We start from the raw sequence: 21,060 nt of genomic DNA, 5'->3' as shown, positions 1-21,060 counted from the left end.
ATGTTAGTTACAAAGCCAGTAGGACAGCAGTGGAAAGCAGCTGGGGTTTAGTATGGGGCTTTTCATTCTGTTCCTGAAATAGTTGTAAAACTATGTTAGTAATCCAAAGGAAGTCTTGGCGCCTAGCTTCTCAGGATAGGAATTATTTGTCTACATTAAGATCAGAAAAAGATCAGAGATAGAGGTGTACAAGGAAATTCACATGACAATTTTCTCAATTTAGTTTACCTTTAATACATAGTGAATGAATATTCACTATGAGTTCAATGAAGAAAAAATACCACTATTTGTCCAGGCTTGGGGGAGAAGGGGAAGTGAGAGAGAAATAGGCTGCTTCCTGTGAGTTATCGTCACCTGTCTGCCTCCTTTCACATCAGTGTCAGTCACAAAATCAGGAGTCATGAGCTTTTTGATTTACAGAAATGAACTTGTTAGTGAGTAATCGCCTCTTCTTCAACCGTGCAGATAGAGAAGAAACTGACTTTCGTTTATTTTCCATTATCTCCTATCCAGAGAGGTTACAAACATATGAAGTATGCCCTAATATTTATGACTTAAATACTTAAAAATTACAGCCCTTGTTAAAGTCTGGTGTGGACTCTCCTCTTTGCAGATTTGACTTTTGTAATTGAGACAAAATGGCACATGCCTGTACTAATTTCTATATTAATTTGGCATTGTTTCTGCCCATTGTTGGCTTTATTAAAGGCCCTTCCCCTTGGCAACCTCCTCTTTAGTTTCTAGGGGAAGCCGGTGTTCATTGCTACTCACAGGGTGTGCTGAGCAGCTGTAGGACCAGATGCTCCACTGGCTGGATACTTTGTTTGATTTGAGTCTAGGGACATGGTCAGGCTGCTTATGAAATATTTAATTGATCCAGATGTCACAGTTTTCAACTTGCTGTCAGTTGTGATGAATTTGTTCCATACTTAATGTTTGCAGATCTTTCATGGTGCAAATACTTCTTCAGATCCATACATTAGGGGTGCCTGGGTGGCTCATTTGGTTGAGCCTCTGACTCTTGATTTTGGGTCAGGTCATGATGTCAGGGTTGTGAGATAAAGCCCTGTATCCATATCATGAGTGTGGAGTCAGTTTAAGATTTTCACCCTCTGTCTTCCTCTGCCCCTTACCCCACCTCTAAAAAAAAACAAATAAATAGAAATAAAAAGTACATGCTTTTCTTTTCTGTTGTTTTACATTTCATTATTTTCTGCTTCTAAATTAAATAATTCCCTCTTTCTAAATAATTTTGTTTCTTTTTCTAGTTTATTACAAGGAAAACCAAGTATCTAAGTATATATATATATATATATATATATATATATATATATATATAATATAGAAAGGATAAGTTTTTAACTGAATAGAAGTTCCATTGTATCACAAAAGTTTTATTGCTATGTATTCTACTTTTCATTGTGCTCCAGATGCTTTTCACTTATTCTGTGATCTCTAGTTATTAGGGAATAAATTAATTTTGTTCATGGTTTTATTCATTTCTAATTGACTAGATTATTAACTATATCACCAATACGAATATAGCTTTTAGAATTTTTGAAAGATTTTCTTGGCAGCAAAGTTCATGTAAAATGATGATTTGCGGGTATGCGTGAGCTCTGTGAAAAATGTTAAGTTCCTAAAATTCATTATTTAATTATTTGATTCCTGTACATCTTACATTTATGGCTTTAGAATTTGTCTAATTCTAAAAGAAGTATATCCCCCATATAGTCTATTTTTAGAATTTCATCTTGCATTCTCAATATATTTTTAGTTTGCCATTATGCTGTTTAGTACACTCATATTTGTGGAATATCCTTTATCTATTTTGCTGATTTTATTTTTTCATTCCATAAGGTATATCTTTAATTTTTATTGCTCTTAATTTCAGATATTTTATGTGAATTTCCCCTTCTAAATTTTTTTTTTGCCAAGTACCTATTTGCTTATCATTTCCTTCAATCATTATTATTTTGTTTCAAAAAGCTTCTTGTAAAAAACATATTGCTAAGATTTTGTTTCTTTTCAGACATCTTTCATTTTAATGGGTTGATTCATGTGTTGTTTTTTTTTTTCAGCGTAAAAATTTATATGCTTTATTTTTCTTTCATCGTACATAATGTTTATTATTTTTCCCCTATTTCCTGATTTGATATGTTCATCCAACTTTGTTACACTCATACCTTTTGTTCTATCCTCCTCAATATGTTTGAGATCTAATAAACGTGTATTGCAGGAATAATTATGATGATGACACTGTCTTACATATGCCTGTTTAAAAGTCTTATCATTTCATCTATCTCATCTTACTAATTCGACCTTAGCAAGGCAAATACTATTAGAGAAGTGGATTTAGATAAAACTTCTGTCCAGTGCAAGGGTCACTTCTATTAATTCCCTGACAGATAGACATTTCTCCTGCATAAATCTATCTCCTGCAGAAGTATTCATGCTTATTTCATTGTTTGGCTATATCAAGTTTTGCATCGTCTGTTCTTACAAAAGTCCAGAACAGGGTAGAAATACTCTCTAGGACTATTTTGGATCATTGTTCCTTAATCCAACTTCATATCCAAAGAACATTCTTTCTGAAGATGAAGGAGCCGTTACATTTTGAACCTTCTGGGCTTAGTTGTGTCAGGACCATTGTGACCTCAAACTGAATCCTGATATAAAACAACTGAAAACATGAAGAGAGGGGAGCCTGGGATAATTTGATCGCTCTTTGTCCAATAGTATACTCTTCATTCATGTTTAATTTATTTTTCCATTTTTCCTACTAGCTTAAAACCAGTTTTTCCAATCTTCATTAATACAAGCTATCTAACCACAAAAAAGTTACACCTCACTGAGCCACAGTTTTCAGAAGTTTTCTGAAGTTGAAAAAACAAAAACCAGATACAAATAAGAAAAATAGTAAGTGTAATTTTAAAAATCTCCCAGGGTGGTCTGATAATTGAATGATGTTAGTCAATCGTTTGGGAAAGTCTTTTTTTTTTTTTTTCCAAAGATTTTATTTATTTATCTGACACAGAGAGACCGAGCAGGCAGAGAGGCAGGCAGAGAGAGAGGAGGAAGCAGGCTCCCCGCCAAGCAGAGAGCCCGATGTGGGACTCGATCCCAGGACCCTGAGATCATGACCTGAGCCGAAGGCAAAGGCTTAACCCACTGAGCCACCCAGGTGCCCCCTTTTCTTTTTAATACTAACCCAAGTAAAAAATTTATAGTGAAGAATAATGGTCCTTTTATATCTTTTAAAATTAAAAAAGGAAAAGTTCAAGGATGTAATTTATGGTGCAGCCCTAGTAAATGTATGTATGGTGTACATATGGAAGCTGTGCATAATTAAGATACCTGGGATATTCTTAAACCCTTAAGTGTCTTGAAACATATATATGGGATATGCAATCAACTGTGAACATTAGAAAATATAATAGAAATTGCAAAGGATTTATATATAAATTTATATTTACATATAAATACAGATTTTATATATACATTTTATTTCCCCTCAATATAATAGAATTGCAAAAGATTTGGAAGCATTTTTTTCTTTGTCTATGAGCAATTCAATTATTTTGTTTCTGAAATAAATTAAGTAAAGCTTATTGAGTCTGATCAGCCTTTGTTTCCAGGGAATTGCAGTTCAATTTCATTTTTAATTAGAATTGAACATTTTGGATTTCTTAGCACTGGTAAGCAAGACCCAGCAATATAATGTATGTACTTAATTTGTATTAAGTTTCTGAAATTTAGTGTTGAGAGTGAACAATATGTCTGGTTAATATTTAAACATCTCACAATGCTCTGTTGTAGAAGTTTCCATTTGTAAAAGCTGCTGTTCTATAACAAATTGCTTTCACTTTCAAATAAACCTGTTATCACAACATGAGCAAAACTTATTCAATTAAAAGAGAAAACAAAGTAATTATTTACTCCCATTTGAGGTGCACAACAGCTTTTAAACATTCTAGAAATGCCTAGGTAAGGTAGATATTGGCTAAAAATCATTTCGTATAATATTACTGCTTTAATAAAGTATAGAGGTATATTCCTATGGGATAGACATTTCTATATAGGAAACCATTCTCTCACAGAAAAGGAGTCTTATTCTGATGAACCTGCATGGAAAGGAGCCATGGACCATGAAATCAGTTATGCTAATGTTTTCTCCTTTTTCAGTTCTTCACATCTGTGTGTGTGTGGGTGTGTGTGTGTGTGTGTGTGTGTGTGTGTGTGTTGTGTATTCCACAGTAGTCTAATGCTGCTCATCACACTGGGGCTAGTTGAGAACTATATATGCAAGTTATCATTTTCCTTCACTTCTGTGCACTCAGGCATTAAACTGGATATGTTCTCTGCCCAGTTTTGTCTTAATATAGTCCTAGGGGCTGGGAGAAGTTTGCAGTCACCTGGGACATAGTACACTGAAAAAGCACTTTGAACTAAATTCTTAGGCATCTGCAATTAAAAGTATAGCAGGTAGACTTAACAGTTCATATAGTTTTCAAAAGGTAACTCCGAGTCAGAATGGACCTTTGCTGTCTTACCTGCTTAAAAAAAAAATATCTAAAATCTGAATGAAATTGTACATATAGGTAATTTTTTTCATCCAAAGGGCATAGTGATTCTCAAGAAAATCAAAAGCCTTTCTGGACCAGGGAAGTGGAAACTCTGTGACCTCCAATGTGTTCATGCTATAAAAAGGCCCTGTCGATTTTTGCTGGACAGAATTGCAAAGACAACTCAAGATCTATTAACTGCATGGACAAGAGACATACACTCTGCCCATTGCTTGGCAACTATAAATCCTCCTAATTAGTGCCATTAGAAGAAATAATATGGAATTTTTTTCTATTCTTATTGAATTCTCTGCAAGACCTATGCATCACATTTGCTCTCTAGAGAAAAGAAAAAAAATGTTGCAAATAATCCACGCCCCTGTATATGTAATGCTTTCGCGTGCCTGGGAGTAAGACAGTCCTTCAGCTGTTCGTTTCTGGCAACTTGTCCTATGCCTGATTGAAATCTCAGGTTTTACATAATTAAATAAATTAATTTCAGGAGGGGTTGAGAAATTATGTCTCAGTGGAGTAGACTGCCTTTTTTTTTAAATGGGGAAAATCAACAAGAAGGTAACAAAAATAGTGTTTTCTTGATTAGTAAGGAAAATGTAATAATCATTATCATAATTTTAAAAGATATAAAATAACATTTCAAGTAATAGCATTATAACAATTAATAGAAACTAAAGCAGTTTGGGGAAAAATGTATTCCTGGGAGGATCTTAGAATTTTTTTTTTTTTCACATTTTCTCTAACATATAACAAAAAGCAAACAGATCGGTAATAAATGAAAGATAATAGAAGAGTAGATTTAAGTCATATGAATATGTACTTTTGGAAATAAACCTCTGAAATTTCATCATTTTTAAATCAAGAAACATTTTTTTCAAGATAAGTAATTTTGGGAATTTTTGCTTCCTTAATAGCATTCCCTATCCCAGAAAAATGCAGAGAAATTATACTCTTTCAATTATCAACCTGGTGCTCTTCCTTGTTTTCCTTCTCATCATCAAAACAAAACCACCTCACCCATGAAAGTCCTTCAGACATACCACCTCCTTTGAATCTGCCAGTCATTTTGTGTGACTGATGGGGCAAATGTCATCTTTTTTTATGGATGAGAAAATTGAACTGCATAGCTTTTCAGTGGCAAGCCCAGCATTCCTTGCCGAATGGCTGGACCAGTTCAAGACCTCTTACTCTCAGTTCAGTGGGTTTTCATCTGCCATGTTACTTGCAGGCCAAGCTACAGCGAAACAACTCCATAAACTCAGATGTATTTCTAACAACTTAGAACATTATCTAACACTTAAAAGTAGTCCAAGATTTGAAGTATTTCTATGGTGAAATTTTTAAAGTAATTCCAAATATGCTCTTTTATGTTACTTATTCGATTTTTCCTCATATATTTTCTCCATATCCACCCAGCTTGGAGAAGATTATATATATATATACATATATATGTATATACATATATATATATGTATATATATATACATATGAGGTATATATATATACCTCATATCTATATCTGTATCTTATCTATCTACATATATATAGTGTATATCAGGTAAAAAATTAAAAACACCACAGAGATGACTTTATTTTTTTTAATGTTCATATGAGGATCCATAATACTATAAATTTAGAAAACATTGAATATCAAATATATAGCTAGGTTTTTTTCCTTCTTGTGTATAAAATTAGGAGCTCTATTTAGTATTTCTGTTAAATAACTAATTTTGTACACAGTAGAAATAGAAATTTTGTATGTTGATTCTTTAATGCAGCGAAACATCAGAAAATTATTTATGTCAATAAACCTAAACAATAACAAATTTCTGTGATATCTTTAGAGATATATAATTCTTATTTCTTATCCATGGGTTTCTCCCCATTGTGGTTTTTGTTAAATCTGTTCTTAAGTTAGAAGCATACATGAAAAATTATTATTTGTTCCTTTTGAACATGATTTGTTTGGTAGAGCAACAGCATGCCTCTAGGTGGAAAAGAAGTATCTGCAGTTATTAATATCAGCAACTTATTTACTAATAACAATTGTATATTTCTCCTCAATATTGACTATAAGTAATGAAATCATGTTAGAGAAATGAATGTGTATTCAATTCATGAATCTCCTTGATAGAGGAAAAGACCCCAGGCCACTGTGTTTCCTTCCCCAGTCTTGAATCCCTCTCCCTGAAAATAAAATGGTTTAGGTTAACACTTGCTCACCCCCACTCTATCATTGTATTCTCACCCTGGAACCTAGAATATTGGACCCATGCAACATAGGTGGATCCATCAGTGATAGGAAAGATTAGAAATGTAGAAATAAAATACAGCATTCTCTTCAGTATTTTGAAGCTACAGTTGGAAAAATGATACCTTAATTAATTTTTTTTTAAAGATTAGGCTTCTGCTATGCAGGAAACATTACAAAGGTTAGAAAATAACAATATGCATTTTAAAAATTGAAAGAAATTTGCAAAGTTACTTTTTTCATGATTTGGAAGTTGTATAGTTTAAAAGGAAAAGCATAACTAAATAAATTACTCTGAATATGCTGTTAACTACATGACATGATCTGGTCATACTTATTTCATGATTTACTTCACTTATGAAATGAGAATAATTGCACAGACAACAATGAGACATTAGTTAAAGTGAAATAAAAATGTTATACATGAGGATACCTTACAAAGTAGCTCTTCCTTCCTTCCCTCCTTCTTTTTTTTTTTTTTTTTTTTACTTCCCTCCTTCTTGAAGTGTAATGATAAGAGTTGAGGTTTCTTTTTAGAACTTCAACAGCAACCTTTACTGTCTGCATAGCTTCCAGTTTTTTCCTCACAAAAGCAGAAGGTCATTGCTTCTTATTAATCTCACTGGAATTATTTAAATAACTTTGGATACATTCAGTAAAGCAATTTGAAATCTAAGTAGAGGTGTTCGGTGAAATCAAAAAAGAATGCTGTGATTATGTCTTGGATACACTCAGTCTGATTACAGTGAATATTCCTCACCATAATAGTCTTTTTTTTTTTTCTTTAACAAAGGAAAGTGGGTTTATTTCTGAAACATAACAAAGCAAACAGGAATCTTACAAATCTCTTTAATGGTATACTAACAATACAATACATAATTAAAGGGCAAAACAACAAACCTATAAACAGGGAAAACAATCTCAAAAAGGAAGAATCACATAAAATTTAAGCCCTCAAGTCAAAATATCTGCTTAAAGAATGATCACGAATTATGTGTCCAATATTTTTATTTTTCATATATGCCAGAGTCATGTAGTTTACATGAATATGAAAAAATGAAATAAATAAATATTCATTTCATGAATGAATATGAAATATTAGGTTCATGTTTTTTTTTAAGTTTATTTTTATTTTTCTGTTACCATAGCCATGAATCCTTAACGCTTTCTGTTATAATGCATATTAATCCCCTGACAGTACTTTGTAAAAATCCAGGTCTTTTTAGTAATCTAAATAAACAGGCATATAATTCACACAGTATTGATTCCGGTGTCCTCTCAGAAAGCAAATCACAACAAGAGAATCTGATGTGTTTTATAAATTCACCCTTTAGCCAGTCTATTTATCTTTGTAAAGGATAGATGTATAACTGAAAGGAAAGCTCTGCTTTAGCAGAAAGATTGCCAAACTTGAAATTGGAAAATTGTAGTTTGATCCCTAGAATTACCACTTAGTTGTTCTGACTGTGGATCAGCCTTTTAACCTTTCTGAATCACGACTTCAACAACTACATAGTGGAATTGAAATGACATACCAGATATTCTGAATGAAATTCCACTAATAACTTTGGGGACGGTATCTGGCTCACAGTAGATGTGCAACTAGTACTTCACAATTTAGTTTCAAAAAGACTCAGAAGACTTAGATTCTGATCGCAGTTATTTTCCAGACTCTTTGTATAAAGTTTGTCACCTTATGTGAATATGCGAGTTCGCTAGAGCTGCCATAACAAAATACCACAGACTAGGTAGTTTCAAGAGGAATTTACTTTCTTACAGTTTGAAGGACTGAAAATTGAATATCAAGGTATTGACATGTTTGGTTTATCCTAAGGTCTTCCTTCTTGGCCTGTCAATCGCCTCCTTTTTGCTCAGTCCTCATATCCCTTTTCTCTATGTACATACCTTTCTGATGTCTATCTCTCTTCTTCTTAAGGACACTAGTCATACTGGATTAGAGTCCATCAGGTTGACCTCATTTAACTTTATTTACTTCTTTAAAGGCTCTATTTCTAAATACACTCACACTCTGAGGTACTGAAGGTTAGGACATAAACTTGTGAATCTTAGGGGAACAAAATTCAGCCCATAACAGTAGACCTTAATTGTATTTGTAAAATTAAGTCCCTCTTACATATTTCCTCTTTTTATCTTTACTCTTGTTTTCCACATGAAGACTCAGAGAGCTTTTCTAGCTATGGAGATCAGAGAAATGGTTCTAGTGCTCAGCCAATATTTTGAAGAAGTTAAAAAAAAAAAACAGAGAGAATCACAAGCTTCTTTTTTTAAAAAAATATTTTAGAAATATTTTTTTAAGATTTTAAAATTTATTTTTCTGACAGAGAGAGAAAGAAATCACAAGTAGGCAGAAAGGCAGGCAGAGAGAGAAGCAGGCTCTCTGCTGAGCAGAGAGCCGGATGCAAGGCTCCATCCCAGGACCCTGAGATCATGACCTGAGCCAAAGGCAGAGGCTTAACACACTAAGCCACCCAGGTGCCCCAAAATCACAAGCTTCTAACTTTGGTTCTTAAAATCAGGTGATAGTTGAGGGATTCCACACATTGTAACCAGTGAAAAATAAAAAGAGCAAGGCTGGTGTTCAGTGGGTTCTAAAGGGTGAACTGACAACTTAGGAGCATCTGTAGTTGGATTAAAGTCTAGCTGTGGAATTCATGGTGAAGACACTGGAGAAGTGGATTGTCTATTTCATAGCAGCACCCTCCTTCTGGAATAGAGAAAACATTTTGTTTGAAAAGAATAGAAGTCAATAGGGAAGAAGTTACATGACAAATATCAGAACAGGGTCCTTTCTCTTTCATGATTCCTGGCTTTCACCTCCTATGAATGATTTTTTTTTTTCCTGAATGTATGAATATCATGCAGCCACCCAAATGCTGCCAGTCTTCAGGCAATGGGAATATGAATGAACCCATGTTGGACCATTTTTAGGTATCAGACTACTTATTCCCTGAAGGAGTAGTTTTTAGGGAACTCTGAATTTTGTTAGATCTGCTCAATAAGACCGTTATATCCTGCCCATGGATTTCTAGTATCGTTTATTTCAGAGGCAATTATCTGGCAACTGTTAAGACCTAGCTGTATACACTATACACAAGGAGAAATATATTAATATGGCTCATAGCAAGAAATATGGGGTCAGTCATCTTGAAGTTAGCCAAAGACCTTTTATCTGCATGACCCTGTCAAAAAGACAAACTCACATGTTCAAATCCCAGTGCCTTAGTCTCCACTGCTCCTTATCTCTAACTCTTAGATAACAAAACATAAAATGAAATAAAACAAAAATCAAAACAAATTCTGTTTTAATTATGCATTTTTATAGAAGTTTAAGGAGAAAGCAACCCATTTAATAGAGTATGTGTGTTTAAGTTCAGAAACAGGTTGGATTAATATTTATGTTCATATTCCAACAGACATATATACAAAATGCCACAAACAAAATGTATTGCATGTTTTCCAAGCCAGTGGGTGTGAAATATAGAACAGAATAACATTCATATAATACATTTGTCCCTATATGCATTATGTATTCATTCATTCATTGATACATACACTAATTTACTCATTAACTCAACAATAGAGAAATCATTTGGTGCCACGTGCGATACTAGGCACTGGGGATATAAAATAAAGCAATAGCATTCCTGTCTTCAAGCGGATCATAGCCTAGGCTACTAAAAATACCCATCAAATCCTTATGAATTCCTAGAGATAAAAAATACAATAAGATTTTACTTTAAGGACTATAATTGCTTCAAATGGTGGAGCCATGACCTAGCTTGAAGGGAATTGACTGACTCTGCATATAGAAATAGGAAAGTGTTCCAGGACGACTACTGACCGTTTCTCAGTTTCTAGTCCAGGACCTACCTCAGGCATCGCAGGTGTGTTGGGATCTTAGCTCCCCCGAATACTTAAGCAAGGTTCATGTTACCTCAGCACTTAGTCATCTTAGAGCTGAATAAAAGAGTCAAAGCTATGACACTGGTTTAATGATTTCTATTTTCATGGAAACATGCTCCTATGGCACTTTGTGTAAATTAGGAAATGGTGCACTTGCGGGGCGGTATAGCCTAATGGGTCAGTATAGTATACTAGCCAGTGGCTGCGGCTTGCTGTACATGACCTTATAACACTGAAGCTCAATACCATTTGCTTGACTCATTTTTTTGTTTCTGTTCCAACTTCTAACTGGCTCTATTATGTCAAACACTGTTTTAGTTTACAAGGTGGAAAGCATGATAAAGAATCCCAAACTCATTTTATATATATATACTTGATAAAGAGAAGCAAAGGATAATCAAAGTAGTATTAGGAAATCTTAGCCTTACATTTGCCCTCTCTTTTCAAGAAATGGACCCCTAGTATAATCATCATCCTGGGCTAAAACAATCTAAAGGAATGAAAGGTGCTGGGCGGGGCAAACAATTTTCACCTGTGCTCCCAGGAACAGTCAAAAGCAGACAACCTGATGACAGGTACCTTCAACCTTTTTATATGTACTTGCCTTTGAATGCATTTGAAGAATATAATCTCACCAGAATAGTAGCTCCTTTGAGTATTTGAGGCAACCACTACCTCACTGTGTTCAAAATGCAATGCTAACAAAGCAGAGGAACTTTTTTTTTTTTTAAATCTGATTTAATGTAGGCATTTTCCTCAATTGCTAACTTCAGTGGAAATCCAGCAATAGATAATTTCTAAAATTAGGTCACCAAATTAAGCCACTTATTTAAGGGCTCTATGGCAGCAAACAAGGGACAGCATCATGAACTAGATTTGATAAAATTGGAGAAGTTTATACCTCAGGTCCAACCATTGCAGGCAGAGGATTAGAAGAGGGGATAAAAATCACATATAGGGCTATCTCTTCAGGGTTGTAGGGAATTAATCAACTCTGGCAGAAGATACCATACTATTAAACTGCTTTGCCTCATTATAAGCTGTCATGTATAGAAAAATATCATGGTCTGTATTGATTATAAAAGGAATCACAGTATATTACCAAACATAATAGAAGAATTAAAATATGCAACTGTAGCATTTTATTTTTCATTATGATAAATTCTAAGTCATGAGATTTCTTAAATTTTCAATAGTCAAATAGTTAATTACTGGCTTTCTTGTGTCCATGGCAGACATCTCTTATAGAACCATTTTCCACTTTTCACTGACCCTGAACTTGGCCTCAAAACACTTCCCCAGGCAGCCACTCATTGTCAGTTAATTGAGGTTAACACTTAAGATGAAAACTATTCATCATTCCACTGGTTAAATGAACTTCCTGAGAGCATAACAGAGACTTTGTCCTACTTAACTCCATATGCCAATGCCAGCGTATTACCTGCACAGAAGTGATGCTCAATATATAGTTGTGAATGATTACCCCAGAAATAATAAAAATTTTCACTAGCAGGTAATTCTCAAAAAAAAAAAAAAAAATACAAGGGGCCAAAATTACAAACAAAAATAAATTTAACTTCACCTGTATATTTAAAAAATGGACAAATAATTTTTAGCTAGATTGGCAAATATTTCTTAAAAAATAATATTCAATGCTGGTGATCGAGGAAACAAGTAGTCAGATATACGAATGGTAAGAATGTAACTTGTTATAGTTTTTCTGGAGGGAAAATAGTTTGTCAAAAATCATAGAAGTAGCAATACTTTCACCTAGAAATTCTACCTGTGGAAATACACTTCATGAAAAAATACATTTTGTGCCATCATTTAACTATAAAGAAGTTTTTTGAAGTATGATACAAAAAATTCAAAATTTATAAAACCAACAGCCAAGGATTGGTCAAATAACATTTGGTAGCCTTTCTATATATTTTTTTGTTTCAGATTTTTATGTAAATTCTAGTTAGCATGTAGTGTAATATCGGTCTCAGGAGTAGCGTCTAGTGATTCGTCACTTATCTGCAGTACCCAGTGTTGGTCACAATTAAGCGCCCTCCTTGATCTCCTTCACCATCTAGCCCATCGGGCGCCCACCGCCCTCCCTCAGCCCGCAGTTTGTTCTCTATATTTGAGTCTCTTATGGTTTGCTTCCCTCTCTCTCTGCTTTTTTCCTTCTGATGTATTCAGCTGTTTTGTTTCTAAATTCCACATATGAGTGAAATCGTATGGTATTTGTCTTTCTCTGCCTAATTATTTCTCTTGGCGTAATACCCTCTAGCTCCATCTACATCATTGCAAATGGCATGACTTCAGCCTTCCTATATTTTATTATTATATTATTTATAACATTCACGTATGTATCGTCTACAGCTATTAATGTTGTACAGAAGTGTACTTATCAACATGGACAGATACTTAGTATGTGCTTTTAAGTGGAAAAAATAGATTGCAAAATTTGTGGTAAAATAGAAAAAATAGATTACAAAATTATTTTGTAAGTATATGTGCATATGTGTCTAAGCCCTAATAAAAGGGTTTAAAGACTCCAACATATTAACATTTGCTATTTCTTGACAGATAGGTTACTAGGACTATTGCTATTATTATTATTATTTTGGCTGTATCTTTTTTCTCTAATGATCACAAGTCACTTTAATATTTTTAAAAAGTAATTTTTTTTTAAAGATTTTATTTATTTATTTGACAGACAAAGATCACAAGTAGGCAGAGAGGCAGGCAGAGAGAACAAGGAGGAAGCAGGCTCCCCGCTGAGCAGAGAGCCCGATGTGGGGCTCGATCCCAGGACCCCGAGATCATGACCTGAGCCGAAGGCAGAGGCTTTAACCAACTGAGCCACCCAGGCGCCCCTAAAAAGTAATTTTAATATTTAAAACCTCCTTTCAAGAATTGTTCATATTTTTCTTGATTTATTCTTCTATAGTAAGCAGAACATTCGAAATCATTCCGTTGGTCATTCTTTATAAAAGTAGTAACTTCAGCATCTAAACAATAAAAGCCCTCCCTAAGGACTTCAGTGTGAGCTTTTAGAGAGTCAGTCTTAAATGTGGCCCTCTTATTGACATATTTTTTGTTCTTTTTTCCTTTTCTCATTCTTCCCCTCTCCCTAAATCCTCCTCCCTTTTCATTAAAACACTGATGAGAAAATCCTAATTCAACAGGAGTCAGTTGTTCTTTGCTTAGGCTCACAAGGTTTTTTTTTTCTGATTAATAATTAAATAGACCTTATTTAATATAACATATTAATTAGATAATACATCCTTGTCCATTACTCAAAAATTGGAAAGTACAGAATATTTTTAAAAGAGTTGAAAAAACACCTTTAATGTGATGTACTTACATCAAGTATATTTTTTTTACTATTCTGCATATTACTTCTCTTATGTAAAAACCGTATTATATGTACAATTATATGCTATATTTTTCCAATAGAACTGCATCCCAGGGCACCTGGGTGGCTCAGTGGGTTGAGCATCTTGCTGTTGATTTCAGCTCGGGTCATGCTCTGAGGTCTTGGGATGGAGCCCTACATCAGGCTTGGCACTCAGAAGGGAGTCTGCCGGAGATACTCTCTCTCTCCTTTTGCCCCTCTGTACCACATGCACTGTCTCTCACTCTCTCTCAAATAAATAAATAAATAGATAGATAAATAAATCTTTAAAACAAAAACAAAAAGTGCATCCTAAGTATTTTCTCAGAATTCTCTTTCTGTGTTTTTTTAAAGAGTAGGTGCTGTGCCAAACCAGCATCTTTCTCATTTGTTCCTTCATTTAACAATACTGGTGAATGACTACTATGTGCCTGTTAAGAGCAAATGCACACTGTAGAGAAGATAAGTATGGTTCTCTCCTCATGGAGGGGCTCAGCTAGGCCCACAGCTGCTGCCTTGCTTACGCCAGTGTAAAACTTAATAAGTAAGGCAGTTACTGGGAAGTGAAGTATAGGTGTTAACTACAGTCACACAAGGGACAGCAACTGCCTACACTTAGTGTGATTCCTAGTCAGAGTCTCCATTATTGCCCTCCCCCAGGTCGCCTAAGGGCTTTTCCTCTCTCATTGGAAACACATGGTTTACCAAATTATGATCATTGTTTATCACATCAGGTAAGTCACACTCAGCTATATAAGCACTTTACCCCAACAATTAATTTACCAAGTTAAAACAGAAACAACATGAAATGGCAAGTTCATCTGCCCCATCATACTTATATATTGTGTACATACTGAAGAACAGAAAGGCATCTGCGTTAGATATGTCTCAAGTGAAGTAATCAGGAACTGTTCTCAAAAATCTTTCATGACAAAGACAGAGCCGGAACTGACCATTCAGAAGGAGGCCCCTGGGTTCTTTTCACCCCTCAGCTGCTATATCTGAGAGGTAGGACTGGAATATCCTGGGCACGGACCAGAGTGTCTAGGACAGGGGGGCCTTCGGGAGGGTTCAGGACAGCGGCTATTTGCCAACCGGTGTGAAAGTATTTCAACATATTAGCAACAAGGATGACAGACTGAGCCCTCTAGGAAATAATCTCAGAATATTATAGGTGACTTCTGCTTTAAGGGAAAGACATTATAGCAGCCCGAAAAATTCTTTTACAGCAGAATTTTGTCTTTTGTAGATCCTTTGTTAATCTCATGAAAGTGAGACTCCAGGGCGCCTGGGTGGCTCAGTGGGTTAAGCCGCTGCCTTCGGCTCAGGTCATGATCTCAGGGTCCTGGGATCGAGTCCCGCATTGGGCTCTCTGCTCAGCAGGGAGCCTGCTTCCCTCTCTCTCTCTCTATGCCTGCCTCTCTGACTACTTGTGATTTCTCTCTGTCAAATAAATAAATAAAATCTTTAAAAAAAAAAAAAAAAAAAAAAAAAAAAGAAAGTGAGACTCCAGATCTACTTAGACAACTAAAAATGAGGGAGGGAGAAATTCCATGTGCAGACAACTAAAATCAAACACAGACATTATAGGAATGCTGCTACAATAATGTTGAGACAGAGGAAAAAAAGGAAGAGCCAGTGGAATAACTCTGTGACTGGGCTTGATAATTGGGAAATCTGAAATGCCTAATCATTTCAAAAGAAAAACCCAGAAAAGAAAGTTATCTTATTTTATTTCATTTTATTTTAATTTTGAGGGGGGAGTGACTTAGTTATGAAATGGCAGTACTTTCAATGTATATGATGATATTTTTAATATTAAGTTAATATTTAAACTATTAAGCTATTAAAAACTATTAAACTAATAGTTTTCTCTTCTCTTTTAGCTTTCCTTATTAGAAAAGGCTGGATTTGGTGGTGTTCTTCTATATATTGACCCTTGTGATTTACCAAAGACTGCAAATCTTAGCCATGATACCTTCATGGTGTCACTGAACCCAGGAGGGGACCCTTCAACGCCTGGTTATCCAAGTGTGGGTAAGTGTGCGGTTAATCTTTCCCATTCTTTTAAACACTACATGTTATAATTTGTAAGTACATGCTGGATTAGTCAAGGGATAGCAAAGTTGAAGAATTCTTACCACTCCATATTCAAAAAATGATTTTTATCTGCTCAAGTTATAGACTATCCCTCTATTGCAACAAAACTTTTTTTTAAGTCTGTAACAGTCTGTAATGGATTTTTGTCTGGATAAGTTATTTTTGTCTGCATAAGCGTATTTTCATATTTTATATGTTATTATTGATTGACTGAAAGTTTAATTAATACCAGGTGGGATAGGCACTCCATATAGGTGGAAAATATATACAAATACCTAGAAGGTTGAAATACCTGCTGCTTTAGGGTGTCTGTAATTATTTAAAGCAGAGAGTCTAGGGGTACACATGGTCTGGTTAGGTGACTTAAGCAGTAGGAAATGATGCTGAAAAAGAATGGAGTTAATATGATCAACTTGTCTGGCTCCCTAAGGGAAGGGATCTTAATCACTGGCAGCATAGAAAATGGCCATCTTTGCATCAAACATCCTTCTCTTTCTCAGTAAGTTGTGTTCATGTTATTGGGGGGTCATGTGGCAGACAGAAGACAACTGAATTTGGCAGGTGCTGCCTGCATCATTGAATTTCTGTCCAATGTATCATTGACAAGTGGTCCATTAATATAGTCTTGGCTGTGGAATAAGCTCTGTGAACCTTCTTCCAGCGTGAGAGTAACCCATTAACCATGACACTACAGTCAGTAATTAAACTAACAACAACAACAACAAAAATCATGTAATTATTCATGTGTTCTGCCAAAATTTTTCCCTGTTTTCTACAAAATATCATGAAAGAGTTTCTAATTATCTTGTTCAAGTCCACTTGTTCTCTCTCTATGTATATTAACTTTACTGATTAATCATTAACTTTCCAACAATGAAGTAAATTGAATCAAATATGAGTTATAATTTATAAATTTTGTTAGGTCTACTGATTACAGCTTTATCCTCTAAAGTACATTGCTAATAATCCATTTAAGAATTTCCCTTGAGACCTTATTGATAGATATTTTTTACAGTCTATTGTCTCATTATTAGAATTTTGAAATTAAAATTAGGAAATGTCCATCTACATCACCAAAAATGTCAGCTCTAACCTCCCTGGGTAATAACACCTCAGCTTCAAGCGTCTGTGCCGCTTCCAGTCGGCGAACGGGAGAAGAATTAGGCACAAAAAAGTCAGCTGCAAGAGATTGGGAGTAGGGGACAACAGTCCAAAAGATTGCTGCCCCAAGCAACTCCACAGTCTCGCTTTTATTAGATAGAAACAGTAACAGCGGAAGAGTCGATGAAGGTCAAACGTTAGTCATATGCCATGTAGATAAACAAGAAGGAGGGCAGAATATGTCTGTACAAGTAGTATAAAGTTCACAGTTGAACAAGCACATTCAAAGGACTTATCTAAGTAGCCACAAGTGCTCTCTGGTGGGGAAAGGGGAGATAACGGAAAAATGGAGCAGGCAGCGTTCAGCCCTGAGCGGGCTGGGGGTTCCCAGCTGCTCCGCTTCAAGGCTGTATATCGTCCTCTCCCCCAGAGGCCTGTTGCAGTATCTGTTTTTCTTAAGGCTGTATCTAAATGTGCTTGGTAACTAGTAAAATTTCCTGGGGGTTATATTTTAAGTAACACATTGTTCTGAGGGGCAGTTGCAAATCAGCATATGACAGCTAACGTTTTAGTGACAAATCAATGGACGGCAAGGCTATCAAAAGCTACTTTATGAATACCCTGTTCAAGGTGGTGAATTGACCAGTTGGCAACATTTGCTCTTAATATTTTTTTGGACTCAGATCATTTCATAATTGTAGAATTCCATTATATCTAGCAAAATGTTAGCCAGAGTCTCAAGCAATCTCAGAATTTTTTTCTCTTCTCTTTTTATTTCTTTTCATTTCTTTTGTTCCGTTTGTTTCATTTTTCTCATTTTTCTTTTTTCTTTTATTTTTCTTTTTTCTTCATGTCTTATTTCTTTCCTTTTCTTTTTTCTTTTCTTTTTCCTTTCCCTTTCTTCCCTCTCCTCCCTTCTCTTCCCTTTCCTATTTGCCCCTTTTCTTTTCTTCCATTCCCTTCCCTTTTCTTTGAAATAATTTCAACTCATAAAAATTTTCAAATAGATTATTTAGAGAATCTGTGTGACTTTATTCCAGACTTCTCTCATACTAACATTTTATATAATATTATTCAGTTGTCAAAGCCATAAAATTAACATTGATGTGGTGCTGTTAACCAGTTATAGACTTTATTCAGATTTCTTCAATTCTCTCCCTCTCTCTCTCTGCCTTGGTTGCTAAGAAGCTCTGATTAACCATAATGACTTATACCATTGGCTCCTGATTTATTTATCCCTTCCTCTTGCAATTATCTTAAGATCTCTGTGTCTTATGGTTTTATTCACATTTTTAAAAATAACAAAACCATCCTCAATTTTGTGGGCAGGGAAGGAGGAGGAGAAGGCAGGTTGTGCATTGTAAATAAAAACTACTAAAAATAAGTTAATCAAAGTGAATAGCAGCATCTGACTTAATACCCTAAATACTGTTAGGTAAATCATTATTAGTGGAACTAATAAAAAACTACCTCTTTTTCTAATATTAGGAACTCTGTTTTATTAACTAGTCTAAGGATAATGAAGTCCTAAAGAAGGGTATTGAATAATAAAAATACAAATAGGTGGTTTTATATGTTTGTTTTTAATATATACATAATAAACAGAAGAGCATAACGAACTTTCCATATGCCTCACCTTGCTTTGTCAACTATCTACATTCTGCTATTTTTCTGTTGTCTGTACATCTCCTCACACCCCACAACACCACTTGTATTTTTACAGAAAAAATTCACATAAATTGAAATGCAGACATCTTAACCAACAAAAGGACATACCCATATAATCTCCGTGCCTATTTAGCTATAGTACATTTTTATCACATCGGAAATTTCAATCATTCCCCATCACCAGCCCTTGCTCCACACCGGTCTCACTTTTATCATGGAGTATGTATTATGTTAGGTGCAGGTTCTTTTGCTTAGAATAATGTCTTTGATGTTTATTCACTGTTCCATGTAACAATTTATTGTTGGAAAGTATACCACAATTTCTGAATTGATTCAAGTAGGTGTTTTTTTAAAATAAGAATGCTAAGGCACTCTTCTGCAACATAAGATCCAAATGGATTGTTGAAATAAGACACAGGAACTTCCTATAAGATCGTTTTGCTCAGTACATCTCATTGCATATCTGAAAAATTCTTGGTTATTATAGAATCAGAGCAAAGGATAAAAGAAGTTTTTAAAAATCCTTTCCTCCTATATCAGGAAAATGATGTCTTCTCATTCTTTTAATAAAATTAAGACTCTAGATTCCCTTGGCATATTAATCACCCTGAGTCTTATTTTATTTACCTTAAAAAGAATTATACTAATATAATAAATATGTCGATATGTATAGATATAGATACAGATTTTACAAGATTGTAAAGAAATGCAATATCTCAAACTTTGCCCCAGACTTAGATAGGAATTCTGAGGGAGGGGCCCAAACATCTGTATTCTAACAAACTCTCCATATGGTTCTGATGCAAATGAATTTTGAGACCTGCTGAGCTAGAAACTTTATGCTTCTTTTCCAAATCATAGTTGGGTGGCTAGGACTCCTGACCCAAACTTTGTGACCTCATGTTACTGTTCTTTAAACATCTTATATTGCTGCCTTTTATTTTCTCCACCTCCATGTTAATCAGGACTGAGGAATGTTTGCGTTCTGGAGCCTGGATCCAATTTTTGTACTCCATTAGCTCTCAGTAAATATTGATTGAGTGAATAACTTGTTCCTTTAACATGACTACTTGTCTTTGATGATTCTGACCCTAGGCCATACCCTGCTTTAATTAACGTAATTAAAACAAAACAAAAAAGTGTGTATCAGCATGTACCTCTGATGGATTTGTTTATAAAATACATGGTTTTTCTCCTTAAATGCTCTGTTTGTTCTTTCATACATATTCTACTACTTAGAACAACAGAAATTCTGCTTAAGATATCAGGATATTAAAAGTCTAATCTATTCTCTTAATTCCTTTGATAACTTATCAAATTTGTCAAAGATTAAGTGTCCAAAATATCAGACTTCATCATAAGTACTTCTACCAACTTGCTACAAGTATTTCAACTACACGAAACTATGATCTAAGCAAACCATATTTCCTAGAACCATTTACTTTTAGAATTCTAAGAGACTTTCTGGTTCATATAGGGTTCGAATAGTTTTGAGGCACAAAAACTTGATCATGTTAGCTAAGGGCTCATGTAAATGAGGCATATGAACCAACATTTATAATAACTGGTCATAATTATAACACCAGTGATTAGTTATAATAAAAAAATATGCTTAGCTTAAAATCATTAATTGGTTTTGCTCAAAACAAAGAGAGAATCAGAAAGCTACGGATGAGAATTAAATAAGGGGAGGTAAGAAATAGACCCTTTAAGGAGTATGTTATTTAGTCTGTGTTGAAACATGGAAAAGAAAATCCTTCCCCAAACTGTAAGTTTCTAATGGTCTGACAACTAGACTAGAAGTAGTAGTTAGAAGTCCTTTTCTTTCCATATTTTTAAAATAATTTATCTTCTGAAACCTCTGCTTGCTATAGGGTTCATTTTGATTTTAGTACCATCTTCAAATATCTGCCTGTCTAACCTATGGACAACTAGTTAATTGAAATCCAAATTTTCTTTTATCTTGCCTGAAACTTAATTCTTCTTTTACACCATTTACTGAAATCCATCCCAATTTAAAGTTTTCTGTATCTGTCGCCCTTTATGTT

General features: G+C 34.6%; 1 protein-coding gene across 5 annotated transcripts in view; it reads left to right on the top strand.

Moving 5' to 3' along the window:
• NAALADL2 (N-acetylated alpha-linked acidic dipeptidase like 2) overlaps window positions 1–21,060 on the top strand; it is a 1,358,868-nt gene that overhangs the window by 866,951 nt on the left and 470,857 nt on the right. For all 5 annotated transcript variants that reach the window (XM_032340827.1, XM_032340857.1, XM_032340836.1 and 2 more), the window contains one exon: window positions 16,030–16,180. In XM_032340827.1, the coding sequence (XP_032196718.1) occupies window positions 16,030–16,180 (151 nt within the window). The remainder of the gene's footprint in view (window positions 1–16,029; window positions 16,181–21,060) is intronic.

This window comes from Mustela erminea, chromosome 1, assembly GCF_009829155.1.
Source record: "Mustela erminea isolate mMusErm1 chromosome 1, mMusErm1.Pri, whole genome shotgun sequence".
Taxonomy (NCBI): Eukaryota; Metazoa; Chordata; class Mammalia; order Carnivora; family Mustelidae; genus Mustela; species Mustela erminea.
This window is presented reverse-complemented; position numbering and strand designations above follow the sequence as displayed.